General features: G+C 40.1%; 1 protein-coding gene across 1 annotated transcript; it reads left to right on the forward strand.

Moving 5' to 3' along the window:
* Positions 1-199: 199 nt before the first annotated feature.
* On the forward strand, positions 200-20,274 carry LOC139318665 (vertebrate ancient opsin-like). Its single transcript, XM_070946237.1, has 5 exons — positions 200-566; positions 12,043-12,253; positions 12,333-12,450; positions 17,225-17,464; positions 20,095-20,274. Exons 1-5 carry the CDS (start codon positions 200-202, stop codon positions 20,272-20,274), a joined length of 1,116 nt encoding a protein of 371 aa, XP_070802338.1.
* Positions 20,275-27,390: the final 7,116 nt, after the last annotated feature.

Below are 27,390 nucleotides of genomic sequence, written 5' to 3' on the forward strand. Positions count from 1 at the left end.
GAGTTGAAGCCCCTGGAAGTGCTAAACATCTTTTCACGTGGAACTTTGTTTTGCTAATGTACTGGATGTGATTTTAAAAATAAAAAAAAAAAGAAGAAGAAGAAGCAAGCTTCTAGAGAAAGTATTCCTTTTAGGAATAAAATCTGAATGGACTACTAGTTTCCTAATATTATTTGCTCTTCTGTGGTAAAAGATGGAAATGGATGGAGCAAGGAGAGAATCTGAAAATGGGTCTTTGCTGATAGATGCCTCCTCACGTTTGTCACCGGTGGATCCCTTCTCACAACCATTGCACTTCATCGAATCCTGGAATTTCCATCTACTCTCTGCTCTGATGTTCTTGGTGACCTCCTTGTCCCTGTTTGAAAATTTTATTGTCATCTTCATCACCGTTAAATTCAAACAGTTGAGACAACCTCTCAACTATGTCATTGTGAACCTCTCCGTGGCTGACTTCCTTGTATCTCTGGTTGGGGGAACAATCAGCTTCCTAACTAATCTGAAGGGTTATTTTTATATGGGCCATTGGGCCTGCGTCCTGGAAGGCTTTGCAGTCACGTTCTTTGGTAAGTGGAAAGTTTGTTTTTTTTCACAACCTTTAGAACAAATGACATTTGCACTTTTAACTTCTACAGTTTGCGTGGTTATGGACCAGATGAAAGGAGTGTGTGTACAATCTACAAACTTCACAGCTGACATTGGCTAATACTGCCAAGCTGGCATTTGCTAATGCTGATGTTAATTATTGAATCATACAAAAGATGATTTCTTAATAACTGCTTTCATTTCTGAAGCCAGAGAAAAATACATACTGCTAGGCAGCCCTTTTCAATATATGCATGTATTTATAAAGATGTCTCACAAGACTGAAGAAAAAAAGGTTTTTTTTTAAAGAGGTGGGAATAAAACCCACTTTCATAATATAATTTGAAGCGATCATGATAAAGTGTGTCTCCTTGTGAAATAATGATATTGTATCCCAAGGTAACTATAATGTTCTAAGTTGATCAAGTACTGGTCAGTTAGTTTGTGTCTAAAGTAACACATAAAAAAGAGACCTGTCAAATGGATCCTACATATTTTTCAATCAGCTTAGTATCTTTTCTAGCAACTACAGTTATTTCTTAGGTTAAATTTAGTAAGCTGTTCTACTTCACTGTCCATAGAAGTGTTTTAATAAAATTATACTTGATTAAGAGTAAGCATTGGGCTATCTGGATTGTAAACTAAGTCTTCTTGGAGTGAAGCTTGATTCTTTTTTTTTTTTTTTTATTGAAAAAGTTTTAAAAACAAACATATTTTCCCCACAACCCCCCACAACCCCCCACAACCCCCCCTCCCCCTCCCCGACTTCCCAGAGCAGAACACAAGGTATTTCTATTGATCTTTAACAATAATCTAAATTGCATAACCAATCATTAAACTAACATCCCTATAAAAAAAAATTCTTAACCCCCCATATATAAAATCCTATTTCTTAAACATAATACTTCTAATGTCACTTATATAACGCTTATACAAATAAAAGAAATCATTCATAAGCTATTTGATATTTTTTGGTCTGATACTTATTTTGTATATAATCAATCCATCTTCTCCAGTCCTGTATGTACCTTTCTTGTGTGTGATCCTTCAGATATGCTGAAATTTTAGCCATTTCAGCTAAATTAGTTACTTTCAATATCCAGTCATCAATAGTAGGCAAAAAATCCTTCTTCCAGTATTGTGCTACCAACAATCTTGCTGCTGTTATCAAGTTCAAAATCAATTTAGTCTCTGCAACTGTACAGTCCGTAGTTATACCCAGTAAGAACAACTGTGGAGTAAATTTCAGTCTCTTTTTAAGAATATTCTGCATCACCCACCAAATCTTTATCCAAAATGCTTTGATTTTTCTACAAGTCCACCATATATGATAATAAGTTGCATCATCACAGTCACATCTCCAACATTTAGCTTGCACATTAGAATACATACATGATAATTTTTTAGGATCTAAATGCCATCTATAAAACATTTTATAAAAATTTTCTCTTAAATTTTATGCTTGTGTAAATTTCACATTTCTAATCCAAATCTTCTCCCAAGTTTCCATCATTACTGGCTCTTGAAAATTTTGTGCCCATTTAATCATACAGTCTTTAACCAATTCCGTCTCAGAATCTATTTCCAATAAAGCATTATACAACCTTTTAATATGCATTTGTTTTTGATCTCTAATTTGTTTTACCAAATTCTCCTCATTTTGCACAAAGCCAATTTTTTGATCTTCCTTCCATCTAGCTTGAAGTTGACCATACTGAAACCATGTATAAATTATACCTTCTTCTCTCAGTATATCTAAAGATTTCAAATACATTACCCCCCTTTCCATAATAAGAAGCTCTTTATAGGTAATCACCTCCTGTTTTTGTTCTATACTTATATTTTCTATTGCATGTCTAGGATTTGCCCATAAAGGTATCTTATAATTTAACTTATATTGATATTTTTTCCAAACCCTTAACAAAGCATTTCTTAATATATGAACCTTAAATACTTTATCCACTTTTTTGTCATATAACAAATAGGCATGCCATCCATATAACAAATCATAACCTTCTAAATTCAAAATTCTCCCCTCAGTTAAATTAAACCAATCACTGATTTGTGATAAAACCGCTGCTTCATAATATAATCTTAAATTAGGCATTTTAAGACCCCCTCTTTCATGTGTATCTTGTATAATTTTCATTTTTATTCTGGGTTTTTTCCCAGCCCAAATAAAAGTATTAACACCTTTCTGCCATTCTCTCAGATTTTCATCTTTCTTAAGCACAGGTATCATTTGGAACAGAAATAAAAATCTAGGTAAAACATTCATTTTAATTGCTGCAATTCTTCCCAATAAAGACAACTGTATTTTTTTCCAATTTTCCATATCCTTCTGTACCTTCTGCCAAAGTACCTCATAATTGTTTTTGTATAATTTTGTATTTGAAGCTGCTATGTATACCCCTAGATATTTAACCTTTTTAACTATTTCAAAATCTGTTAATCTTGCTAATTTGTCTCTTTCAAATGTAGTCATATTTTTAACTATCATCTTTGTCTTATGTGAATTAACTTTAAATCCTGATACTTTCCCATATTGATTAATTATATCCAATATGTATGGAGCCGACTCTATAGGTTGAGATAAGGTAATAACCAAATCATCTGCAAAGGCTCTTAATCTGTAATCTTGTTGTCTAATTACAATACCCTTCAATTTTTGTGAATCACGTATCTTATTCAGTAATACCTCCAAAGTCAAAATAAATAATAGTGGGGACAGAGGACACCCCTGTCTTGTTCCTTTCTCAATTTTAAAAGCCTCTGTTAAACCTCCATTAACTATGATTTGTGCTGATTGCTGCTGGTATATCGCTCTAATTGATTGTATAAAATATTCCCCAAAGTGCATTTTCTCTATTATTTTAAACAAAAATTGCCAGTTCAAACGAACAAGTGCCTTCTCTGCATCCAAAAAAAAAACGCTGCAGGGACTTGATTATTTTTTTCCAAATATTCCAATAAGTTTACAATTTGTCTAACATTATATCTCATTTGTCTACCTTTTATAAACCCTGATTGATCATTGTGAATTATTTGTTGCATAACTGGCATTAGTCTATTAGCTAATATTTTAGCAAAAATCTTATAATCAGTATTCAGAAGTAAAATTGGCCTGAAATTCTCCGGTTTAATGGAATTTCGGTCCTCCTTTGGAATTAGTGAAACAAAAGCTGTTTTCCAAGAAGGTGGTACTCCTCCTCCTAATTGTATTTTATTAAATAAAATTTTTAGTGGTTCTAACATTTCGGATTGTAAATGTTTATAATAAACAGCTGTTAGTCCATCTGTTCCCGGAGCCTTACCTATTTTTAATTGTTTAATTGCTCCAACAATTTCCTCAGAAGTTATTGGCTGATTCAATCTATCTCTCTGTTCCAACGTTAATTCAGGAATCTCCATCTTTAGATATCTATCAATATCAACATCTTGAATTGCATCTTTAGCATATAATTTTGTATAAAACTCCAAAAAAGCCTTTTTTATTAAATTCTGTTGATAAATCTCTTTACCTCTAAATTCTATTTTATCTATAATACGTGATTTCTGTTTTTTCCTCATCGTGTAAGCCAACCATCTCCCAGGTTTATTAGCATTACAAAATGTGTTATGTCTGGCATATTGTATGCTAGTTGCTACTTGCCCCGCCATTAACATATTAAATTGCTCTCTTAAAATATTAATCATATCTTTTGCCTTTTTATCTCCCGGATTAATTATAAGCAATTGTTCTTTCTTTTTAATTTCCTCCTCTATCTCTTTCCGTCTATTTTGTTGTTTTAATCTATGTTTATTATTCAAAAAGATTAATGTTCCTCTCATATAAGCCTTACACGCATCCCATACCATCTCCATCGAAGTTCCTTTGTTCATATTATTAATAAAAAATTCTTTCATTTGTTTTTTAAGCTCACACAAATTGTCTTCATATCTGAATAAATTCTCATTTAGCCTCCAAGACCTCCTTTCCCCTCTCTCCTGCTCTAGTTCCACCCAAACCGGGCTATGATCAGTTAAAGTTCTTGGACATATCTTCGTACTCTTCACCCTAGAAAAAAGATCGTTTGTAGTTAATATAAAATCAATCCTCGAAAAAGATTGGTGCCTATCTGAGAAAAAAGTAAAATCGCTCTCCAATACATTCCTTTCTCTCCAAATGTCTCTAAGCTCCATATCCTCCAAAATATCAAAAAAAGATTTAGGCAACTTAGCACGCATGGAGATCTTGGAAAGACTTTTTTTATCTTTCTGGGTATCTAATACCCCATTCCAATCACCCATTAAAAATAAGGATCTATAGTCCCATTGTAGTATTTTGGTATGTAAAAGTTTGTAAAATTTATCTTGTTGTTGATTAGGTGCATATACTCCAATTACAAGCAGCTTCCCACTCTGTGTTGTTAATTCAATTGCAATATATCTACCTTGAGTATCAGCCTCAATTAAATTGGCCACTAAGCCTCTTTTAACATATATTACTAGGCCGTTTTTCTTTTCTGGTGCTGATGCCACAAAATGTGTACCTAATTTCGAATTTATCAAGTACTTTTGATCTGAAGATTTAATATGCGTTTCTTGCAAACAAATAACATCGTTCTGAAATTGCTTCAAATAATGAAATATTTTCTTTCTTTTTTGTGGAGAATTTAAACCGTTAACATTCCAAGATAGAAATTTATTTGCCATCTCTGGGCGTTCCAAGCTTCGAGAGCATCAGCTGAACCTCCTCCGCCATTTTAGACTTCGGCCTAGCTCCTCCCACTGCTTGCGTTTTTTGGGCTTGTTGAGTTGGATCTTGAGGCTGTTGTGCCATATGTTGTTTATAGGTAGCCCTTGTCAGTCGTTGATCTTTTGGCAGCTGAATCATCGTTAATGACTCCAAGGTTGGTGGTGGACCCCCAGTCAGTAATGGATCTTCTTCCAGAATACTTGAGCATAGGTTTGTGGTTGCCCTCCATCTTTCTCTTGTTGAGTAATTTCCAATTGCTTTCTAGCACCCCCTGGTGAGGGTGGCCTTCCAGCCTTTAAAACATTGGCATAAAAATCTTTTGCTTTTCCAACTGTGTTTAAACGATGTCTTTGCCCAGCGTATGGCACTATTATCCCAAATGGGACATCCCATCTGTACTGAATTTGCTGGTTTCTTAGTTCATTCACCAAAAAGCCAAACTGCTTTCTATCTCTTAACATTTTAGGAGGAAGCTCTTTCAGGACCACCAGCTCTTGTCCTTCCACTTTAATCTTATTTCTATAAGACGCTTGCAAAATGTCATTTCTAACTCTCCTTGTTGTAAAATAGATCACCACATCTCTTGGTAGCTGCTTTTGTTTTGCCAGCCAGGAATTGACCCTGTAAATTTTGTCCATTTGAATTGCCACATCTTCTGGCCTTTCTGGAATCAGCTGTGCTAAAGCATTGGAGCAAACATCTTTTAAATTTTCACCACTCTTTTCTTTCAAACCTCTCAGCCTCAGGGCAAATTCCATTGACCTGTACTGTAACATAACCATCTCGTCATCCACTTTCTCTGTCTGTATCATAATCTCTCCCAGTTTAGTTGCAATCTCCAAATTAGCATCATCAATTTCCCGCACTCTCTCCTCAATCTTTAACATGTGAGTAGCCAATCCTGAAACTGCAAAAACAATGTCATCTCTTATTTCATCATGTTTTTCCTCCACCACACTTGTAAGTTTCTTTAACTCCTCTGAAAATCCTTTCATCATTTCTGTCTGATTATTCAGGGCACCCATTATAAATTCTTTAAGGTCTTGTGACTGTGTATCAGCCGGAAGTTGTTGTTTTTGAGTCACTACAGGGGAACCTCCTCCCCCTTTAGAAGTTGGTGGCTTTAGTTGTTTAGCAGCCATTTTATTTAAAGAAAAGTTTTCCTTTTACAGCCAGAAAATCTTGTAAACAGTCTTAGAAAGTATATTCCAAAGTTTTTCCAAAATAAACAATCCTCTCTTCAAACTATACTCAAAACCCAGTAGTTTTCTCTTCAGGCAGAGGGCTATTAACAAGCAGTTTCCTTTTAACTTTCACTTTCCCTTCCGCCCATAACAAAGGCTTCCTCCCAGCCTCCAGCTCCAGAGAGCTCCGTTTGCAACAATGTATTCACAGAGTTAAGTTCTGTTTCTCTTAAAAAGCTTGCACTCTTGCTTCCGCTCTGTCTGCCTTGTTGAAAATCATTAAAACTCACTGTTTGCCGGCAGAATTGGACGCAGACGTCTTGCTCTGAAGACAGAGGCACCAGCGATCCGGAGCGATGGGAGGGGTGAACTGAGGAGCTCTCACCCTCCGAGTCCCTGGAATTAATCCAGTGACTTTCGGGGAGCTCTACCCACCCCCTCCGGCTCTCCTCTCTTTCTTTGCCCGAAGGAGAGTTTTTTCAAACCGCCGGACAGCTGTTTAGCGCTGTCAGGGCGGTTTTAACAGATCGGGTGGCTGGCGGTCTATGGAGACCGTCCTCGACGTCTGCGGAGCCACCGGAAGTCCCTAGTGAAGCTTGATTCTTGGTGACTTAATGGATGCATTCTTGTAGATTTCTTGGTAAAGATATAGAAAGTGATTTGCCACACTTTTCTTCTTGGTCTCTTTTTCAACTTCCGAATCCTCCCTTTGAATACTGTCCGGGGATAATTATCCTGTAGAACTTTCCTGCTCAATAATAATGTGTAGTACAGGAGTTCTGTTTTTTTTTAAATTGAAATGTTGAGATATTTTTAAAAGAAATCTACAACTATGTACAGTGAGTAACTTGACCAAATTATAGGGAAACCTACTGAATTCAGCACATTCTATTTCTATGAAAGATGCTTCACCATCTAATCCTGAGACCTGATGTTGCCAACAATTGAGGGAGGAGGCGACTCAAGAGGTGTCATGTCAACATTGGGAAAAAGGGAATCCAGTTTGTTCTGTTGATATCTGTTGGCATAGGACTAGGCAGTGATGAAACATTGCATTGCTTTGATGTCAATTGTGGCCCCTTGTGAATTTACATCACAATAGTTTAGTTTAGTTTACTTTATTGTCAGTGTACATGGTACAACGAAATTAAATACCGTCTTCAGTGTACATTGTACATACAGTGTACACGGCATGCTGCAAAAAGGGGGAAAAAAAAGGGGGATTAAGGGGTTTTTTAGGGAAACTTTTTGATAGATTTTTAAGGGATTTTAAGGGGCGGGAGGGTTGTGTGGGTTTGGGGGTTAACCCACGGGGGGAGGGGTCCGGCCCAGCTGTTAGTGGGGCCACGGAGGGTGCAGATTCCGGGGGTAAGGGGGACATCAGAGTCCATTCTGTCGAGGGCTTTTCTATCAATGTGTTGAGTGGGAGGGGCAGATATGGTGGGAGCAGGGGGCCGCATCATGTAGTGGGGGCGCGCACTCACTATCTTCGAGCGGTGGCACGCCCCGGTCCCCATAGCCCTTCTCGTATCCCAGGCTGTTCAGACTCTCAGGGCCCGAGCCTTCTGCTGCTGTCGTGCAATGCCAGGTCCGTGGTAAATAAAGCCCCCCTCATTTGCGATCTTATTCAGGAGGGGGGAGCGGACCTGGCAGGTATTACGGAGACCTGGTTGGGCCATGAGGGGGGGGGGTTCCCCTCGTGGATATGTGCCCACCAGGTTTCCGAGCATTCCATCAGCCGAGAGCTCAGGGCAGGGGCGGGGGGGGGTGGCGGTTATTATAAAGGAAAGTCTTGATCCGAGGGAGACCACTGTTCCACAGATAGCCGGATGTGAGTCCCTTTTTGTGAGGTGGGGTCGTGGAGTACAGATGGGCTTGTTGATCACGTACCTGGCTCCCTGCCGCGTGGCAACGGCCCTGCTCGAGCTGCTCAACGTCATAGCTGAGGTGGCGGTTGGTACCCCCAGACTTCTAGTCATGGGGGATTTCAACCTGCCATCTGTCGGCGAAACATCTGAGGTGGCTCGAGAGTTCATGGCTTCCATGACGGCCATGGACCTTACTCAGTTAATTCATGACCCCACTCACACGGGTGGACACACTCTGGACTTAGTTTTTGTCTCTGGTCAGTGGTTGAGTGGCCTTGATACAGGGGATATAGTCATCGAACCCTTGTCATGGTCTGACCACTCGCTCCTTCGACTGGACTTTCTAACCGCTGCACCCCGCCGCAGGGAGGCGGGACCGACCAGGTGGTTCCGCCCCAGGCGCCTGATGGACCCTGATAGGTTCCAGATGGAGCTTGGGCCATTTCCTGAGACTCTGGCTCATGACTCGACTGAGGACCTGGTGGCCGCCTGGGATAGTGCGGCTGCCGGGGCCTTGGACCGTGTCGTGCCTTTGCGGCCTCTGACCCGGCACCGAACTCACCTAGCTCCTTGGTTCTCCGAGGAGCTCAGGGAGATGAAGCGCCGGAAAAGACGCCTGGAGAGTAGTTGGAGGACCAGTCGCTCCGAATCCGACCGAACACTGGTGAGGTCTCATATTAAGACCTACCTAGTGGCGATAAAAGCGGCGAAATCTAGTTATTTTGCCGCTCTTATCGCGTCATCAGATAATCGCCCGGCCGCCCTGTTTAGGGTGACCCGCTCCCTCCTCCATCTGGAAGCGCGGGATGACCCCTTGCAGGGCCGAGCCGAGGACTTTGTGCAGTATCTGTATGACAAAATCGCTCAGATTCGGGAAGGACTGGCCTCTGACTGGGTATGTCCGGACGGGATGACTGAGGCAGGTCTTGAGAGTGTTATCTGGGGGGAGTTCGATCCTGTGGCTCCCGAGGACATGGACAGGGTCCTGGGATGGCTGAACGCGACCACATGTTTATTGGACCCGTGTCCCTCCTGGTTGGTACTGGCTTCCCGGGAGGTGACACGAGGCTGGCTCCAGAAGATTGTTAACGCTTCTTTGAGTGAGGGGGTCCTGCCGGCCGCTTTGAAAGAAGCGGTTGTGAGGCACCTCCTCAAGAAGCCCTCTCTGGATCCGGCTGTTTTGGCTAACTATCGTCCAGTCTCCAACCTTCGCTTTGTTGCGAAGGTTGTTGAGAGTGTGGTGGCGCAACAGCTCCCCCGGTACCTGGATGAAGCTGTCTATCTAGACCCGCTCCAGTCCGGCTTCCGGCCTGGGCACAGCACGGAAACGGCATTGGTCGCGTTGGTGGATGATCTCTGGAGGGCTCGGGATAGGGGTTGCTCCTCTATCCTGGTCCTGTTAGACCTCTCAGCAGCTTTTGATACCATCGACCATGGTATCATGTTGCACCGGTTGGCGGGGTTGGGGGTGGGGGGCACCGTTCTGCGGTGGTTCTCCTCCTACTTCTCTGACCGGTCGCAATCTGTGTTGACGGGGGGGCAGCGGTCGACCCCGAGGCACCTTGCTTGTGGGGTGCCACAAGGGTCGGTCCTCTCGCCCCTTCTGTTCAACATTTATGTAAAGCCGCTGGGTGAGATCATCCGTGGCTTTGGGGTGGAGTTCCATCAGTACGCTGATGACACCCAGCTGTACATCTCCACCCCAGGCCACCCCAACGATGCCCTTGAAGTGATGTCCCAGTGCCTGGAGGCCGTGCGGGCCTGGATGGGGAGAAACAGGCTCCGACTCAACCCCTCCAAGACCGAGTGGCTGTGGCTTCCAGCGTCCCGATATAGCCAGCTGACGCCATCGCTGGCTATTGGGGGCGAATCACTCGCCCCCACGGAGAGGGCTCGCAACTTGGGCGTCCTCCTGGACGCACGGCTGTCTTTAGAAGATCATTTGACGGCCGTGGCCAGGGGGGCTTTTTATCAGGTTCGCCTGATACGCCAGCTGCGCCCCTTTCTAGATCGGGACTCTCTACGCACAGTCACTCAGGCACTAGTCATTTCCCGCCTGGACTACTGCAACGCTCTCTACATGGGGCTCCCCCTGGGGTGCACCCGGAGGCTCCAGCTGGTCCAGAACGCGGCCGCGCAGGGGATTATGGGGGCGACGAGGCGCTCCCATGTGACACCTCTCCTGCGCGAGCTGCACTGGCTCCCAGTGGTCTTCCGGGTGCGCTTCAAGGTGTTGGTGACCACCTTTAAAGCGCTCCATGGCTTAGGGCCGGGGTATTTACGAGACCACCTTCTGCCACAAATAGCCTCCCACCGGCCAGTACGCTCGCACAGAGTGGGCCTCCTCAGGGTGCTGTCCGCCAGACAATGTCGGCTGGCGACCCCCAGGGGGAGAGCCTTCTCTGTGACGGCGCCCACCCTCTGGAACAACCTTCCCCCAGAGTTACGTATAATAACAGACCTCCGGATTTTTCGTCGGGCCCTGAAAACCTATTTATTTCAACAAGCTGGGCTGGCCTGAGTTAAATTTTAAATTGATTTTAAATTGGGTTATCTTAATTTCGGCCAAAATATTTAATTATTTTAATACTGTTCTTAAATTTTGTATGCTTTGTTTTTATCTTGGCTGTGCACCGCCCTGAGTCCTATTTGGAGAAGGGCGGTATAGAAATTTAATTAATAAATAATAAATAAATAATACATTATAACTATAAAAATAAAAACACAAAAAAATCCTTTAAATTCTATGTATATAATTGACATTGAAAACCCGATATTGCACTACACTGTAGAATTCAATATGGTTATTGCCCTGGGACAGAAGCTGTTTTTCAGCCTATTTGTCCTTGTATAATATAAGGATAAGAGTGGTGTGGTGGCCTAGAGGTGGAGCTCTCACCTCACAATCAGGAGGCTGTGAGTTCGATCCTAGGTAGAGGCAAATATTTCTTTTTCTGGGCATGTTGAGAATATATCTGCTGAATATAACTCTGCATTGGTGACAGGAAGGGCATCCGGCCAGTAAAAACTCAGCTCCATTCAGTTGTCCAGACTCCACCCCGCAAGGGATTATGGGGTTGTTAAAAGAAGATGATGATAATCACAATATAAGCATAAAAGAATGGAGTTTTTGTAGTGATGTCACAATGCGTGTTCTATCATTTTGGAGTCATCAGAGCTTAGGGATGCCTATGATCTTCTCTATGTTCTCTTGTCAATAACATGCTCAGTTCCATCAACATCATTTGATGTCATCAGACAGGAAAGTTGATAAGAGCAATGATGTCAGTAGACAGAGAAATGTGTCTAAATATTATGGAGAGAGGCTCCTGAGCTCCATTTTTGGCAAACGGCCTTCCTGAGCTCCATTTTCTCTGGCAGAGGGTTGCAGGTGGCCGTTGCAGCCAAAAACAGAGCTCAGGAGCCTGTTTTCACTGGCAGAGGCACTGTGGGCCAGTCCTTCACTGTTTCCAGGGTGGTCCCATGGGCCAGATCTAAGCACCCCGTGGGCCGAATCTGGTCCACAGGCCTTGAGTTTGACACCCCTGGAATAGATAAGTCTATAAATGGAATTCTGGACTTTGGTTTCCTTGCTGGAAAGCTGGCCTTAATTGAGTAAACTATGGTCTATTCTCTTGCTCAGTAATGTCTCTTATTCTCATTACAGGAATCGTTGCCCTCTGGTCGCTTGCTCTGCTTGCGTTTGAGCGTTATGTTGTAATTTGCCGTCCCCTGGGAAATGGGCACTTCAAGGGGAAGCATGCTGCTCTAGGAATAGCCTTTGTGTGGGTTTTCTCCTTGATATGGACCATCCCTCCAACAATGGGATGGAGCAGCTATACTCCCAGCAAGATTGGGACCACTTGTGAACCCAACTGGTAAGGCAATTCAGGGAAGCAGCCTTTCTCTTTTCATCTAACAGAACCTAACAGCTTTGCCTGCATCTCTCTTTTATAGGTATTCTGGAGAATATAACGATCATACTTTCATTATTACCTTCTTCACCACTTGTTTCATAATGCCCTTATTGGTTATTTTGGGGTCCTATGGAAAACTGATGCGGAAACTTAGAAAGGTAGGTGAAATGTTTATTACCGTAGAAATATACACTGTAATATAATTTATTTTATTTATAATAAATTTACATGCCTCTCATCTCACTATTGAAGTGACTCTGGGCAAGTACTGGGCAAAACAATGATGAATTTCAAGGTATGGCATTTTGTGTTAAGGGGAAGTATTTTAGCAATGGTAAATATGTAATCTTTAATATGTCATCCTTAGAAACTAGGCCATCTACGGTGCTCTGGATAGTATTAACCTGCCTCCAAAGTTAAATACAAAGTTTATTTTATTTTATGAATTAAATCTCAGGCAAGTACCAAATCGATGGACAATTACAGAGACTTCACTGAAACATTTTAATATTATTTTCTGTTTCATTTCCTTTGGTCTCTACAAAATAATTAAAATATATCATTTAATATTCTTTATTGCATAATAAATACACTCACCTATTTAAAAAAAGAAAGCCATTACTATAGAGTTTGACACTTTCAATGTTACATCCTTTGGTTGATAATCTGATAGAAAGTGATAGAAAGTGGACTTCTATTTCAGCAGAAGAGTAAATGAAAAATTTCCTACAGTTGTACAATTCTACAATTCCATGTAGCTAAATGGATTGACAGATGGCTTTCTCCATACTTCTTCCCTTCAAATTGCTTTGGCTCTCTGGGTAAGCTTGGGACTAAACAGCAAGAGATATTTAGCCTTCAGATGTCATAGTCCCTGCCCAAATGGCTTGGTAAAACATAGACACAAAAAATACATATACATCAGTGGTGGGTTGCTACCGGTTTGCCCCGAATTGGGTAAACTGGTAGCGGCGGTGGTGGGAGGCTCCACCCACCTGCCTGGACGTCTCTGCGCATGCGCAGAAGTGTCGTGCAAGCACAAGCGCATGTGCGGCCACAAGCAAATCGGTTGCGACATATACATATATACATATACATATACATATACATATACATATACATATACATATACATATACATATACATATACATATACATATACATATACATATACATACTGTATATCAGGGGTGTCAAACTCAATTTCATTGAGGGCCACATCAGGGTTGTGTTTGACTTTGGGATGGGGGGATGTGGCCAGCTTGACATCACTCGTGTCAGGGGCACTTGTGACCCAAGTGCTCTGCCAGCGAAAACGGGCTCCTGAACCGGTAGTAAAACCGGCGGGAGGATCCGCCCACCGACCCCAACGTCATCAGGAAGCTTCTGCGTGCGTGGCCCTGTTGCGAACCGGTAGTAAAGTTAAGTAGAACCCACCCCTGCTGCATATGTATATGTTTATGTACAAATGTACACAGACACAGACAACAAAGCAGCTAATAATAGTGTGCATCTATTGTGTTGAAGGATGATGGATATTTTCTCTATGGCAATAATGGAAGTGCTAGATATTTTTCCTTTTATACTCCACTTTTTTCAGGCTAGTAATTTTGTGAGGTCATAGAATCCTATCCGATACTAACAAAACATACATTTTGGTGCTGCTCTGGACAATGCATATATGCACAGAAGTTATAATTAAATCATAGAAGTTCAGAGAGTCTCTCTGGGGGAAGATGGACAAGTGAATTCTTGCCCTTCTCCCCAGCAGCATGAAGAAATGCCCTTTATTCATTTAAAGCACACCTATGCACTCCTTTAATTATGAGCCATCCTTTCAAGTCAATTCACAAAAAGTATCAGACAAAAGCAAAATATAAATGGGATAGGAAACCATACCGATGGAAATAGTGAAACAATTCTTCAACCAGCTAAAACCATAATATATTAAATTAAATGGCCAGGTTATCTGCCTTTACTGATGCGCCAACAGAAGCCTCCTTTTTCATAACCCTCAGAGGGATAGAAGAAGAGATGGAGTTTATGACCCCAGAAACTTTTATAAAACAATTTATGTTGCAGGATATTACTGCATAGGGTAGAAGCACCGGAAAGCAATATCAATATCTCAAAATGTTTCTGGGAATCTGTCAAGAGGGACTAAAATTTAGGGAGAAAAATTCTTGTTTTCATGTGATCTAATTTGCTTTTCTTCTGTTTTGTTGTCTTGAGCACAGTCCTACGCAGTAGCAAATTTTGGCTTCCTGCTGTTTCAATCATGTCTCCCAGTTTCTCTGGAGTTTTCAGCTACTCTTTGAAAAATCAGACTTCAAGTCTGAAAAATTGATTGATGTCCTTTCTCTTTCCAATCAAACAAAATATTTGTTTGTAATTTCCATTTCAAATGCAGAGTAAAGCAATGATTTTAAATTAAAAGTAATAGAACACTGTATGTGTGTGTGTGTGTGTGTGTGTGTGAGAGAGAGAGAGAGAGAGAGAGAGAGAGAGAGAGAGAGAGAGAGAGAGAGAGAGAGAGAGAGAGAGAGAGAGAGAAAGAGAAAGAGAGAGAGAGAGACAGCCATAATCAATGTAATGCAGATAGTCCTCAATTTATGGCCACAATTGAGCCCAAAATTTGTGTTGCTAAGTGAGATAGTTTGGTGAATTTTGCTCCATTTTACAACCTTTCTTGCCACAGTTATTAAGTGAATCACTACAGTTAAGTTCATAACATGTTTTGTTATGAGAACCTGGTTTCCCCGTTGACTGTGCTTGTCAGTAGGTCACAAAAGGGAAATAAGATTTTGAAACATAAACATGTTTGATCTGTATTCTTAATAGTGAGGATTTAGGCTAAGAATTGTGAAATGTATTATGAGGTATTAATTGAATTGAGATTTAAAATGGATTAATAGAAGGGTAATTGTTTTGATCAAATAAATAAGAGTAAACTTTTTATAAGATGGTAATAGGGAAGATAGGTGATTTAAGATTAAGTATTGTTAATAGTGAGGATTTAGGGTAAGAATTGTGAAATGTACTACGAAGTATTAATTGAATTAAGGTTTAAGGGGGATTAATAGAAGAGTAATTGTTTTGATTAAGTAAATTTGATTTAATTTTTTTTAAAGATGGTATTAGTTGAGATAGGTGAGTTAAGATTAAGAAATAAGTGTTATGGCAAAATAGAATATACAAAATTTTGTTAAAGATGGAAAAAAAAAACTGTATAAATTGATGACCGGATCAGGGCTCTGTTCCAAAAAGATGTAATTTGTGTGTTGGAAAAAATAAAAATAAAAATAAACTTTTTGCAAAAAAAAAAAGGTCACAAAAGGTGATCACGTGACCTGGGACACTGGAACTGTCATAAATAGGAGTCAGTTGCCAAGTGTCTGAGCTTGATCATGTGACCATGGAGATGCTGCAGCAAACACAAATGTGAAAAATGGTCATAAGTCCCTTTTTTCAGTGCTGTTGTAACTTTGAACGGTCGCTAATGAACTACCTGTGCATATATTTTATATGGACTTAAGTGGCTTTTATTGCCTATATTAGTATCCTGCTAATATGCTTAACAGATGAGAAATCATTTACCATCCAAATCTTGCTGAATTGCAGCCCTAGCATGCATTACCATTGACTGAGCTACTTAAGGTACCTGGCTATTGCAGTCCAACAAAGCTAGGGCTAACTGCATCCTTAATTGCTGATAAAATGGAAGGCCAGAAGATTGTTTTGGATGCATTTGAAACACCAAGGATTGCATCTTGCATTTCCTTCCTTCCTTCCTTCCTTCCTTCCTCCCTCCCTCCCTCCGAACCTCCTTTCCGATCCCCCCCTCTTTTATCATTTTACAAAAGCCTGACTCTATCTGATGGATTTATGCCAAAACTATGCAAAGGTTTAGTGAGGATTTAAACCTGGGCCTTCACAACGTTTGCTTGACGTTTTAAGCACTAAGTATAACAACAAACTCTGATTCATTTCTTCAAAGCTCTGGTGAAGTCTAAAATGCTAAGGATTCTTCAGTGTATTGTCTTACATTTGAAAAGGACCCTGGAAATATCCAATCTTGCTCAAAGAAGTCTCAGCCCTACTTAATCTTCTCATAGGCTTATTAAGAATTAACCCTAATTTGCCTTTATGCATTCTGGCAGATTTATGAAAAGTAACATGAGGACTTGCAAATGTCAATCATTTATTATTTTTAATTGCATTAGGATTGAAGCTACAGATGCACTGAATTATTGATTGTTTTGCATTTAGTGCTTTGTTGTTTTGCCTTGGTTGATGATAGCCATCTTAATATCTTTAGCTTAATCTATTCTGGCCCTCCTTAAATTTTGACATGTTGGCCACAGTCTGATTTAGGTTTCGCAAGTAAACGGGGTCTAATTTTCACTTGTGCTGTTTAATGCACATTTGCACCAGGATGCTGGGCCAAAGCCCTCACTTTGCTGACCCACTAGATCAGGGGTGTCAAACTCGATTTCATTGAGGGCCGCATCAGGGTTGTGTTTGACCTCGGGGGGAGGGCTGGGGTTCGGGTTCGGGTTAGGGTTAGTTCAACGTCACTCATGTCGGGGGTTCCTGTGGTGGCCCAAGTGCTCTGCCAGTGAAAACAGGCTCCCAAGTTACATTTTTGGCTGTGATGGCCTCCTGCAAATTTCTGCCAGAGAAAATGGAGCTCGGGAGGGCCGTGCGCAGCCTTCCCGAGCTCCGTTTTCTCTGGCAGAGGGTTGCAGGAGGCTGTTGCAGCTGAAAATGGACCTTGGGGGCCTGTTTTCGCTGGCAGAGGCACTGCGGGTCAGTCCTTCACTGTTTCCAGGAGGGCCTTGCGGGCCAGATCTAAACACTCCGCAGGCCAGATCTGGCCCACGGGCCTTCAGTTTGAGACCCTTGCACTAGATGTGTCTCTTTTCTTTCTAGGTTTCAGATGCTCAAGGCAGATTAGGGTGTGTACAGAAGCCAGAAAGACAAGTTGCCAGAATGGTGGTGATTATGATCCTTGCTTTTTTAATCTGCTGGTCTCCATATGCAGCCTTTTCCATCTTGGTCACCAGCCATCCCTCGATTGAACTGGATCCTCGCCTCGCTGCAATCCCAGCCTTTTTTTCCAAAACAGCCACAGTTTATAATCCAGTCATCTATGTCTTTATGAACAACCAGGTACCGGTGATTAAAAACACAGACCCTTGTTGTATGCTTTCATTGTGCCAATGCTTTTCTAGGCAAACTTCACAAACTAACCTTACTATATAGTTTTGCATTCACTTTTGCAATCACTGTCTCCTTATATACACTTTCAATAAATTGCACAGCCATTTCATAAGCATATACACCCATATTTTAGCATCATCCAATTACAATGTCAGAGGTGGAGAACTATGGCCCTTTTATGACTTGTGGACTTCAACTCCCAGAATTCCTGAGCTAACCATTTTGGCTCAGGAATTCTGGGAGTTGAAGTCCACAAGTCATAAAGGGGCCATAGTCCCCCTCCCCTAAATTACATGATTTGCATCTCCAGCTTTACTATTCTTCACCCTCTCATAATTTCCCTCTTGAACATTCTCGTGCAATTTCAACAATATTTTTTCCTACAGTCTCCCCCCACATATACCATGTTTTAGCTTTTAATTCCATTCTTTTTGCTGGAATCTCCTTGTTTAGCTTTCCTCACCCATTTCCATTAAAAAAAAATCCACCAAAATACTCTTTTTATTATTAATATCCTTTCTTATTCTTGATTACAAGTAAAAGAATATTCTTATTCTTTTACAACTATGTTGTTTTCTATATACACATTATACATACTCTTATATTTTTTTCAGCATTCTGTTATAGGGAATTTTTTCATCCATAACCTTTTCATTATGTCATTTCAATCTTCTTTTGAAATGTAAGTATGTAACTCCATATTTAAATGTAATGCCAAATGTAACTCTATGGCAGTTTGTAACATAATTCTTTCAACTCTCTTCCAAGTAGATTTCACTCAGGTCCACTTCCCTTTTCTTCTTTAAGAGCTTAATCTCATCCTTCTCACAGCTTCTTTTCAGTGGTGAAATCTAAAATTTGTTACTACTGGTTCTGTGGGCTGCCTTGGTGGTGGTGGGGGTAATGTCACTGGGTGGGTGTGGCCAATTTTTTTTTACTTTTAAAAGCATTTTTCTACAACCTCTTCAGCGAAGAGGTTGTAAAAAAATGCTTTGAAAAGGCTCTGACAATCCCAGCTGAGTTGCCTGATCATCAGAGGCATTTAAAAGAAAAAAAGTCTCTGCCGATCAGGCAACTCAGCTGGGGTCGTCAGAGGCATTTAAAAGAAAAAAAGGGTTTTTTTCTTTTAAAAGCCTTTGACGATCCCAGCTGAGCCGCGCGATCATCAGAGGCTTTTTTTTTTTTACTTTTAAAAGCATTTTTTCGGCCGAAGAGGTTGTAGAAAAAATGCTTTTAAAAGTAAAAAAAAAAAGCCTCTGATGATTGTGTGGCTCAGCTGGGCATGGGGGGGGGGGGCGCAGGGATTTTTCTCCCGGTTCTCCGAACCACCTGCCTCCATCGCTACTGGATCGGACGATCCGGTCCGAACCAGGAGCATTTCACCCCTGCTTCTTTTCCTTGGACATTCTAGTTTCACTCTAGTTTCTTCCACTTACCTTTTTTTTCATGTCCACAAGATGGAGTACAGTTGCAACAGTATATTCTGAAATCATGGAAATAATTTCCTAGCCAAGAATTGCCTCATCTGAGGCAGTAGCCTTACCTGGTTGAAGATGTTCCATGTTGTGGAGATCCCTGAACTTCCAAAGATGGCTGTGGTTCCATAAGTATCTAGACATTATGGATCATTTTGGCAGTTATGAGCTATACTTCAGAAAACTAATTTCTCTTCAGAATAGTCCAGTGTTTCTCAACCTTGCCAGCTTTAAAATTTTATGGATTTCAAAACTTTTCCAAGCATGAAGTCTGTGCTTGTAAAGTTGGAAAGGTTAAGAAATAACGAAATACAGTAGATTATTAAGGCTTCATGGCAGTGGTGAAATCTGAATCAGTTTACTACCGGTTCACTGGCTGCGTATGCACACCATGTACCAAATGCAAGGTGTGCGCGCACACACACAGTACAAGCCAAAGGAGGCATGGAGTAAGTAGAATAGCCTGCACGGGGGGGGGGGAGGGGGGTTGATCAGCTGTGGCGCACAATCTTTTTTTTTTATTTTTAAAAGCAATTTTTTACAACCTCTTCGGGCGAATAGGTTGTAAAAAAATGCTTTTAAAAGGTAAAAAAAGAAGGCTCTGACGATCACAGCAGAGCTGCGCGATCGTCAGAGCCATCTTTTTACTTTTAAAAGCAAAAAAGCAAAACCTTCTGCGCATGCGCAAAGGGTACAAAACACATTACTTCCTGGTTAAAACCAAACAACCGGACAGGTAGGCGGAGCCTCATGCCGCGATCGCTACCGGTTCTCTGAACCACCTGCCATCATCGCTACCGGATCGCGCGATCCGGTCCAAACTGGGAGCATTTCACCCCTGCTTCATGGCCTTGAAGCTTAAATCATGTAGTGCAATGGATCACATATTTCCTCCTTCTGATATCCCTTTCTTTTTTCACACCTTCCTCCTTCTTTATCCCTGCTAAACATTGTGCTAAGAAAGGCACAAGTCACACTTTTTCGGTGTATATATCAATTCTAATAAAGGGCTTCTGAAACAAGGCTGACGATTTTTTAAAAGTATCATAAACATTGATTTATTGGTAAAATATTGATTGTAACCATGTGTTGTTTCATTTTAAGTTCCGGAAATGTCTAATCCAGCTGTTCCGGTGCAGTGGACAAGAAACCATAGATCCCAATATGAATCAGATTTCAAAGAGAAAAGGGCCAACGCCTACCAAAATGTATGGCGAGGTCTTCACAGTCGCAGCCGGTGTGATTGTCTTCAACCAGAAAAATGAAGAGGAGAGGAGTAGCTGACAGTCTTTCGCTCGGCTCTCCATTTCGGAAAGCAAAATCTGTCCAATGTGGCTATGTCACTTTCTGAGTGGATGGAGTCAGAACTCTACCTTCCTTTATCATTTCCATTCAAAAATTGCAGGCGAGATGAAAACAGATAAGAAATAATCTTCCAACAGGATTTATTACAGCATTTAATTGACATCAGTGGTGAAATCCAAATTTTTTTTTACTACCGGTTCTGTAGGCATGGCTTGGTGGGCGTGGTGTGACTTGGTGGGTGTGGCAGGGGAAGGATACTGCAAAATCTCCCTTCCCTCCCCACTCCTGGAGGAAGGATATCGCAAAATCCCCATTCCCACCTCACTCCTGGGGGAAGGATATTGCAAAATCCCCATTCCCACCCCATTCCTGGGGGAAGGATATTGCAAAATCCCCATTCCCACCCCACTCTGGAACCAGCCAGAGGTGGTATTTGTTGGTTCTCCGAACTATTCAAAATTTCTGCTGCTGGTTCTCCAGAACCTGTCAGAATTTGCTGGATTTTACCCTGATTGACATCCATTTGCGCTGTTATCTATTCCCAGCTTGTTACAACCAGACTAACTCCAGCTATTCAAAGCCAGTTTCCTGTAGTGGTTAAGGTGCTGGTCTGGAAGCCAGGAGAGTATGAATTCTAGTCCCATTTAAGGCATGACTTTGTGCTCATAACTGTCTCTCAGCCGAACCCACCTTCAAAGGGTTGTTGTTGTGGGAAAAATAGGAGGAAAGAGTATTATGTATGTTCATTGCCTTGAATTACTTTTAAGTAACAAAGGTGGGATAAAATCTAATAAGTAAATGAATACTGAGCTTCAGCAGCCAGAAGAAAGTCCTCTGTGTCTGAAGAGTGGTGATTGGAAAAGAATGCAAATACGCAGGATTGGATAATTGCCATTTCTCAAGGTAGCATAATGTGCTTGTTCTTGTAACAGTTTAACCTGTCCTTGGCATTTAGAAAATGTTTCTTGAGTTACAGGACTTGAGAACATTTCTCATATGCTTCTGTCCTTGTCTGGCTGAAGCTGAATTAGTAGAATGAAATAGTCCTGTTGCAATATTTTCAGGATCAGACTCAATAATGATAATAAGAGTTAGAGGTTTAAATATATTTCTCTTTAATTATAACAGGCATTCTATATTCACTGAATATTCACAGATAGAAGCAAAGAAAATGGTGAAGGTGGCTCCTTATATATACAAGGGGTGGAGCCAAGAATGGGAGTGGTGAATTATGAATACATTAGGAACCAAAGAATAAGTTAACCCCCGATGTCCCATATATACATTATTTACACATTAGGGAATAAGGCATTTACATCTCACAAATCCCCCTCTAAATGCCGGTTCGCTATACAACACCAATTACATTCAGATTCAGGACAATATAAGACATATAATTTTGATGTTAAATATTTGTGCTGTTTAGAAGGTAAAGGCTTCGTCAATATGTCAGCTAATTGTTCAGAGGTATCACAATGCACTGCTTTGATAAATCCATCTTGAGACAATTGTCTCACATGCTTAAATTTTATATCTATATGCCTGGACCTTTGTCCAATGGCATCGGATCTGGATATTTCAATGGCTGCTTTATTATCTTCATGCATAACAAAAGGCAAAGCAGGTTTTTTCCAAACATCTGAAATCAAATCATTAAACCATACAAGGTTATTTGCAGCTTTGGACAAACAAACATATTCCGCTTCTGTGGTCGAAGTGGCTACCAGTTCTTGTTTACCAGTGTACCAGTAAACTGGACAGTCATTTAATAGAAAAATATAACCAGAAGTGCTCTTTCTGCATGATATATCTCCAGCCCAATCCGCATCTGCGTAACATGTAAGTTTTGGTTCTTTACCATTACTAGGTTCTAATACTAAGCAAAAGTCTAATGTACTTTTCAGATATCTTAGAATTCTTTTGACTGCTTCCCAATGATACATTGTTGGTTTGCTAACATATCTTGACAATAAGTTGAGTGGTAATGCAATATCTGGCCTGGTCCAATTAGATATATAAAGAAGTGAACCTATGACTGATCTATAAAATGTATTATCCTTGAATTCAGGGGAAGATTCATTAGTGTTTCTAAGGAAATCAGTTTGCATAGGAGTGTCACAGGGTTTGGCATTGTTTAAATTGCATTTGTTCAGAAGTTCAATGATTTTATCTTTCTGAGTAAGTTTGAATCCCCTTCTAGTTTTGTTAATTTGTACACCAAGGTATTTGTTTACTTTACCTAGAGATTTCAACGAGAAATGTTCGTTTAGCTTATTTACAAAGGTTTCTCTTCTCTCCTTGTGTTTTCCTATATATAAAATATCATCTACATAAATTAATACAAATTCAATATGATCATCACTCTTTTTTACAAAGAAACAGTTATCAGCAGTGGTAGCGTTGAAATCCATGGTCTTAAGTACTTTTACCAAGCAATCGTACCATCTTTTGCCAGATTGCTTTAATCCGTATAGACTCTTGTTCAATAGCCAAATTTCATTCTTATTAGTGTATTGACTGTGTGGTGCTCTTACATATATTTCCTTATCTAGTTTTGCGTGTAAATACGCAGTCTGTATGTCATATTGAAATACATCAAGATTGAGTGCAGATGCCACTACTAGAGCTGTTTTAACACTCTCTGTTCTCACTGTGGGGGAGTATGTGTCAGTGTAGTCCTCCGGATATTTTTGTGCATAACCTTGTGCAACCAATCTAGCTTTGTATAGAGTATTGCCTCCTTCTAGATTCTTAATTTTATAAATCCACCTGGTACCTATAATCGTTTTATCTTTAGGTGCAATCGCAGGTGTAAACACATTTAATCCTTGCAAACTTTCCATCTCTTTTTTCATAGCTAGTTCCCATTTTTCCTTTTCTTCACGAGGGAGTTTTAATACTTCCTCATATGTATTAGGTGTCATTTGTTCACCATCCATATGCATTATGTAATCTCTGTATTTATTTGGTACTTGATTTCTATTGTTTCTAATAGCTCTTTCGGGTTTGCTATGGTTATCATGCAAATATCTTGCTTCCTTTTTTGTTAATGTGTCTGTCTTTATTTTGTGCTGACTATTTGTCCAAGTTTTGGTTTTGTTTTTATTTTTGTTGATATTTTGATTTTCTATTGTCCCTTCCTCACAAGATTTTGTATCTTTGCATTTATTTGGAAATATTTCATTAAGATGTAATTTAGACCAATTGGCCTGTTCATGGAACACAGCTGTTCTGGAGACTATAAATTTGTTATTATTATCAATGAATCTGTACCCTTTGGTGCCAGTTTCATATCCCATAAATCTTAATCTTCTGGATACGTTTTCTCCCTTTCTTCTCAACTGCTTAGGTATGTGTACGTCTGCAGTGACTCCAAATATGTGCATGTGTGCTAATTTGGGTTTCCTATTATACATCACCTCATATGGTGTTTTATTCACAATACTGGACCAGGTTCTATTTTGAGTGTAATTTGAATAATGTAAGGCCTCTGACCAAAATTGTTTGCCTAAACCAGCATCCTCTAATGTGCACCTAATCATGGTTTGTAGTGTGGAATTCTTTCTCTCTGCAATCCCGTTTTGGAACGCAGAAAATGGACTAGACGTGAAATGTAGCATTCCTCTATCCTTTAACCATTGGGAGAATTCTTTAGACATGAATTCACATCCCCTATCTGTCATAATTTGTTTTATTCTGATATTATGTTGTGTTTCTATGCGTTTGTAGAATTCCTTAAATTTCTGAAAGGTTTCATCCTTGTGTTTTAATGTGTAAACAAAACCATAGCGACTGTAATCGTCTACTATTGTTAGGAAGTAACGTTTTCTATAAGTGATTGATGGAGTTAATGGACCAACTAGGTCCATATGTACTAAGTCAAAAATTTTGTTAGTTGATCTGTTGGATTTTTTTGGTCTGGGACTAGTTTTTAGTTTAGTGGATTTACATACTGAGCATTCCAAATAATTTTCACAATTTTTTATTTTGACACCTTATGCGTGTTCAGTCATTTTTTGTACTACAGGAAAACTTGCATGTCCTAACTTCCTATGCAAGATGTGAGCACACTCATCATGAATTGGTTTACCTATTCTTGGTTTCTTCTCATTGTGTGTATTTGCGTGATCATGAGATATTTTACATTCATCATTGTCACTGTTACTAACATTTTCATCATCTGCCTCAATACAATCTTCCATATTTGAATCAATGTTATGTAACCATCTTTCTTTTGTTATTAGATAGGGTAGGCCTCCCTTAATCATCACAGTGCCTACATTTGTTTTGTCCTTCTCTAAAGTTGCTTTCCCCTTTGAGAAAACTATATTGATGTCAGAATCTCTGCTTAGTTTTATGGCACTTAGTATGTTATGAGGTATTTCTGGAATTAACAATACCCCCTCTATTTTTCCTAGGCCAGGCAAGGTCACATTTCCTCTGCCTAATACTTGAACCTTTTCTTGATTAGCTACCTTTATTACAAATTTATCTTCTGTAAATGAAGACAATATATTTTTGTTATTAGTGGTGTGGTTGGTTGCCCCAGAATCAATAAGCCAATTATTGTTCTCATTTTGTTGTGTTTTAGTGCTGTCTTGTTTATTTAGTCCATTCAGTGAACCAGATTTTCTCTCTTTTGAATTTTCTCTACCCCCTCTACTATCTCTGTAATTTGGTGGGCTTCTATATTTATGTCTATCTGTGGAAGACTGTCTATAATTGTATTTGCTCCTATACTCTGACCTATGTCTCTCCTTTGGGATTTTGGGACAGTCTCTTCTATTGTGTTCCCTGGACCCACAATTATGGCATTTAAAAGCTTCATTGTATTTTTCCTGGAAAGCTACTTTCCTAAAAGATTTGTGTTCTGTGTGATTGCTGGAACGATTTTTTCTTGAATTGTCTTCTGCTATCAATTTGTTAGATAGACTTTCTATGGATAAATATCCTAGATTGATGGTGTCTAAGTGTGACATAAAACTATCCCATGATGAATCAAGTGAATTGATAATAACACTTTTCATTGTTTGATCTGAAATCACTTCCCCCCTCAAATGCAGCTCAGCTCTTATTTTGTTTAGAGATATCAAATGCTCACTTATGGAAACCCCTGGTTTTACTCTGGAAGAAAAGAAATCCTTAGACATTCTTGTAGTGGTAGCTACACTATCGCTGTGAAACAGATTAAACATGCATTGAATTATTTCTGAAACAGTTAGGTTTGGTTTGATGCTATGATACATTGCAGGAGACACGCTAGATATTATTAAGAAAAATGCTCTATGATGTAAACAATCTATTTTTAAAGTCCAAGGTCTTCTTGGAGGACTAGTGATAAAGAATAGTAAATTTTCTTTCATAAAGACAACCTGGAGCTGTTGATACCATTCTTGCAAATTAATGCCATCAACTCTAAGTTTTGGGAAGTCACTGGGTAAGTTTCCCACATTATTTTGTCCATTACTTACAACCTGAGGTAGTCCGTGGTCTCGCAAGTGCAGGAAATTGCAAAACGGCATGGGGATGCTCGCAACGAGTCTGCGCGGTTCTCTGGCCAGTTCAAGTCTTTCCGGACCGTCTACGTAGTTTCGCACATGCGCGTTGCTCATTTCTTCTTTGGTGTCGTCGTGGAAGGTTCTCTCCATTGCAGCTCGCTCGCTCCGCTCCTCTTCAGACGAGTCGGTTTCTGGCTCGGTTTTAGGAGTTTTGATGGCGGCGACTGCTCTTTTCTTTCTTTTGTGTGCGTTGATACTTGATCCGGTCTGCGGTGTAGGGCGGAATCGACATGGCTCTCTGGGCTCGGGCGTCGTCGCTCTCGAAGTCAGGATGGGAGCGTGCAGGTCTTGAGTTATCGGCTTGTTCTCTAGCTTCTTCGTTGTCGCTTTGGAAATTTTTAATTTTGGTCCAAATGCAGCAAAAAGCGTCTTCATTGCTGACTTTACTTGGGATTTCGTTAAGTCGTCTTCGCTTTCTGATTCTGGTTCTTCTGAAGAGTTTGAATCTTCCTTTTCGCTTTCGTTGTCTGATAACGTTTTTCGCGCCAGAAATTTTGAACTGGGCATTTTGATTGGCTCTGCTTCGCTCACTTTGGAGGCTTGTTGGAACCAAGATGGCTGCCATTCAAAATTTCGCGCGGGATCACATCTTTTCTTTTTCATAACGACTTTCTCTGTAGTCATATCACTCACAGTTTTTTGGTCTTTGGGTTTCTCTTTAGCAATGTTTTTCTCTCTCGCTGCTCCGCTGTTTTTCAGCATTTCTTGGAGATTCGCGATGAGGCTTTCATCATTCTTCTGGCTTTTTAATAGTTTTAATATCTCTGACCTGAGTTCGTTATTTTCTATTTCGATTTCCTCCTGGTCATTATTTTCATTTATTAGTTCTTCTTCTTCAGTGGTGTATTCTTCGGATTCTCTCGAAATCGCGTTTGTGGATTCGTTGATTATTTCTTGTTCAGTTTCTATTTCTTTGCTGTAGGCCCTGGTGTTGGGCCTATCTTTCTTAGACATCTTTAAGTATTTATTGAGTCAATTAACCATCCTCTGCTACCAGCTTGTTGCAATATTTTCAGGATCAGACTCAATAATGATAATAAGAGTTAGAGGTTTAAATATATTTCTCTTTAATTATAACAGGCATTCTATATTCACTGAATATTCACAGATAGAAGCAAAGAAAATGGTGAAGGTGGCTCCTTATATATACAAGGGGTGGAGCCAAGAATGGGAGTGGTGAATTATGAATACATTAGGAACCAAAGAATAAGTTAACCCCCGATGTCCCATATATACATTATTTACACATTAGGGAATAAGGCATTTACATCTCACAAGTCCTTATGTGTTGACTTTATTAAGCAAAACTAGTCAGTCTAACCAGAGCATCTTCAACCATTTCAAAGCAGAACACTCCAGAAGAATCTACTGGAGGAAAGTAAAAAAAAAATTATATGAAAGATATTTCTCAATTATTATTCAAGGAAAATAGATCAGATGTTCTCAAACAACTTTTTCCCCCAGCCATTTGGGTGTCTGTTTCCATCTCCCTCCATTCTCAATTCTAATTCAAAATAATTATTTCATCCAATCAGAT

Source organism: Pituophis catenifer, unplaced genomic scaffold, assembly GCF_029215685.1.
Source record: "Pituophis catenifer annectens isolate HBS135680 unplaced genomic scaffold, rPitCat1.0.hap2 SCAF_6, whole genome shotgun sequence".
NCBI classification, from domain to species: domain Eukaryota; kingdom Metazoa; phylum Chordata; class Lepidosauria; order Squamata; family Colubridae; genus Pituophis; species Pituophis catenifer.

Excerpts from the sequence above, each read along its gene's own strand:
- LOC139318665 (XM_070946237.1), top strand. The coding sequence starts at position 200 with ATGGATGGAGCAAGGAGAGAATCTGAAAATGGGTCTTTGCTGATAGAT. Across the intron at positions 567-12,042 it reads CTTTGCAGTCACGTTCTTTG|GAATCGTTGCCCTCTGGTCG; the intron begins GTAAGTGGAAAG and ends TTCTCATTACAG. Across the intron at positions 17,465-20,094 it reads ATGTCTTTATGAACAACCAG|TTCCGGAAATGTCTAATCCA; the intron begins GTACCGGTGATT and ends TTTCATTTTAAG.